Source organism: Amphimedon queenslandica, unplaced genomic scaffold (genome assembly GCF_000090795.2).
Source record: "Amphimedon queenslandica unplaced genomic scaffold, v1.1 AMPQUscaffold_8424_Cont19632, whole genome shotgun sequence".
Classification (NCBI taxonomy): domain Eukaryota; kingdom Metazoa; phylum Porifera; class Demospongiae; order Haplosclerida; family Niphatidae; genus Amphimedon; species Amphimedon queenslandica.
The window spans coordinates 1-2,548 of record NW_003551299.1 but is presented as its reverse complement, the minus strand read 5'-3'; the positions used below and the strand labels follow the sequence as shown (position 1 = coordinate 2,548).

The window sequence follows — 2,548 nt, the reverse complement described above, 5'->3', positions numbered from 1 at the left end:
AAACTCTTGCAGAAAGGAATGCAATAATTAGTAGTTATTAAGTTTGTGACATGTGACAGTCACATGGTGCTCCGCCTCTTCCCAACCTGTCAAAGAATCAAAATGGCTCCAAATCCCTCTCCAAAGTGTGTTCTTTGTAGGAAAGAAACAGTATCTGGAAACAGAGTTTATCTCAAGTCCGAAGAGGATCCATCAGTTTCCATTAGGCTAGTTTTACTTGCAGTTTCCTCTCGATCTCAAGAGGAAGTAGACCAGTTTCTTGCCACTAACACAGTATGTTGTAAAGCTGTGTGCTTTACTTTGAAGAAGTTAGCTAAAACGAGAAAAGAAATGGAAGATATGAAATTAGAGATTGAAAGAAGGATTGGTTCATTTTTTGATAGTCAAAATGCTGCTCAGGCATGTATAACCTCAGTTGATCTATCTATTGATCTAAGTGGCCCTGCTACACCATCAAAATCATTATACTCTCCACGTCGTACGAGGCTAACTTATGATACACCAACCAGAAATGCATTATCCCAGCCAATCGATTCAACTGGCAGTCCTGTGGTTTATGTAAGTCATTAGTTATAATTCATTTGATGTTTATTACAATTTTGTAGTTTGTTAATAAGAAACCGAGTGGTCCTTGTCGTGTCAACGTTGTTTCTAAATCATTAAGAAGTTTAGGGCGATCTGTTGGAAGACGCAGTAGGATGTCAATTGTCAATTTTGTATTAAAGGACAAGATCATGCGTAGAAAGGTGGCTATTCAGATAGGGAAACTCATTCGAAAGGAAATGAAAGTTACATGTTCTGTGAAGGAGCAATCGATTTTCAAAGACAAAAGTCTCTCTGCTATCAACAATTTCAGCTGGAACAGTATGGTACTTGACTTGAAGAGAACTGCTCCAGTTATGTCATCAGTATTGGAAAATTCCATTGACCGGGGTCAGAAAAGAAAAAAGGTAGAGATAGCAATGGCTGTAGCTGCTTCGGTATTGCTTCATGGACATAGTGAAAGAGCATGCCTTTTACAACGTGCTGTTTCTCTTCTATTGTATGGATGTCATGCTCCAAAACAGGTATTTTGCAATTTGTGTGTGAGTAAATTATGTTTAGATTTGCTTCTAGTTGTATACAAGACTACAAAAAGCTGGTTTATGTGTGTCGCACAGAAGTACCATTAGATTGGTTGATAAAATGGGTGAAAACTTTGATCAAGATGTGAAGGAGTGGTCCAATTTTTTAAAAGTCCAGCTTTCAAAGGTAAGTAATCTGTCTCTATTATAGCCGGTAATTTCAATATCATTAAAATTTAGAAGTACCGTATTGCAGTAGATGGAAGGATGTCATCGGATAATCGTTCGCCACTTATTCCGGCTGTATCTGCTTCTGATTCTATTACCCGTAATGAAGTTGTGTATACTGAAGACTGGTCTGACGGAGACGCTACATGTAGTGGTGATGAAGATATGAGTAATGGCGATGAAGATGTGTGTATGATAACACCACCTTCAGTTTCATCTATGACAACTTCCAGTTCCATGTCTTTCTCCCCTGAAGCTGACATAGATAGAAATCAGTCAACAGTAACAAAACTAACTGTTAAGATACCTACATTAAAAATTGTAGGAGACAATATAGACAAGTCTATTAGACCACGGGAGGAAACCAGTGACAATCACTTGCAGTCTCTTCACTACTTCCATAGTTACGCTGTGCTTGATAGATGTGATATGTCTGCTCTTGAAGATGATCCTTCATCGTTTGATGCCAATATTGCAGATGTTAGCTGTGTGTTGCCCACTGATGACGATAATGCCACATTGAGACGAAATCTTACAATCATTGTAGCACGAATACTGAGAGAACGTTTTTCATTCTTCAAAGACAATGTTAGTTCAATTTCTCGTCATATTCTTCACTCTCACTCAAAAGAAATGTCACAGAAGTCTGTTGTGGTAGGCATTGATTTGTCATAAAATTAACTATAATAATGCATATACTAATTTTTATGGTTTCTTTCTTTTAGGTTCCACTAGGTGTACTAACAAAGAATGAGGTCAAAAATGAAGATATGAAATTTATCATGAGTCATCTCCAACAGTATGTTCCTGTTGTAAGCAATAGTAGCTCGATTGAAGATCCAGTTTCTAATGAAGAGATGGAATTGTTCGAGGATAGATTCCACTATCTTAATTCTGTTCGGCGGTGATCAGTTAACGGTTGAGAGGGCTACAGGGAGTAAGAATCACAATGTCAATGAATGGAGAGGTATTGATCGCCTTGAAGGACTAATACCTGTTGTTGAAGATTGGCATGCCAAAGTTTGTTTGCTGAAGGTAAGTTCTATGAAAATATGTATGTCACTATTATGAATGGTTACATAGGCTATTTGGAAACTGCTCTACAAAACATCCTCTGGATCAAATAGTGGAGCTTTGTATCACTTAAGAAATCTGATTCAAAGGCGAACAGTTACTGTGGAGATAAAATCGGATCCTACCGCTTGCGAACAGTTTTTCCTTCTGGTAGTGGAAGCCCACATCATCAGTCTCACAAT

General features: G+C 37.9%; 1 protein-coding gene across 1 annotated transcript; it reads left to right on the top strand.

The window, feature by feature from the left end:
• The first annotated feature begins 30 nt into the window (after positions 1–30).
• On the top strand, positions 31–2,542 carry LOC109591334 (uncharacterized). The gene is made up of 6 exons (XM_020007086.1): positions 31–558; positions 606–1,067; positions 1,117–1,251; positions 1,305–1,946; positions 2,018–2,327; positions 2,376–2,542. The coding sequence occupies exons 1-5, from the start codon at positions 64–66 to the stop codon at positions 2,198–2,200; spliced, it is 1,917 nt and encodes a 638-aa protein (XP_019862645.1). The 5' UTR covers positions 31–63; the 3' UTR covers positions 2,201–2,327; positions 2,376–2,542.
• The last annotated feature ends 6 nt before the right edge of the window (positions 2,543–2,548 follow it).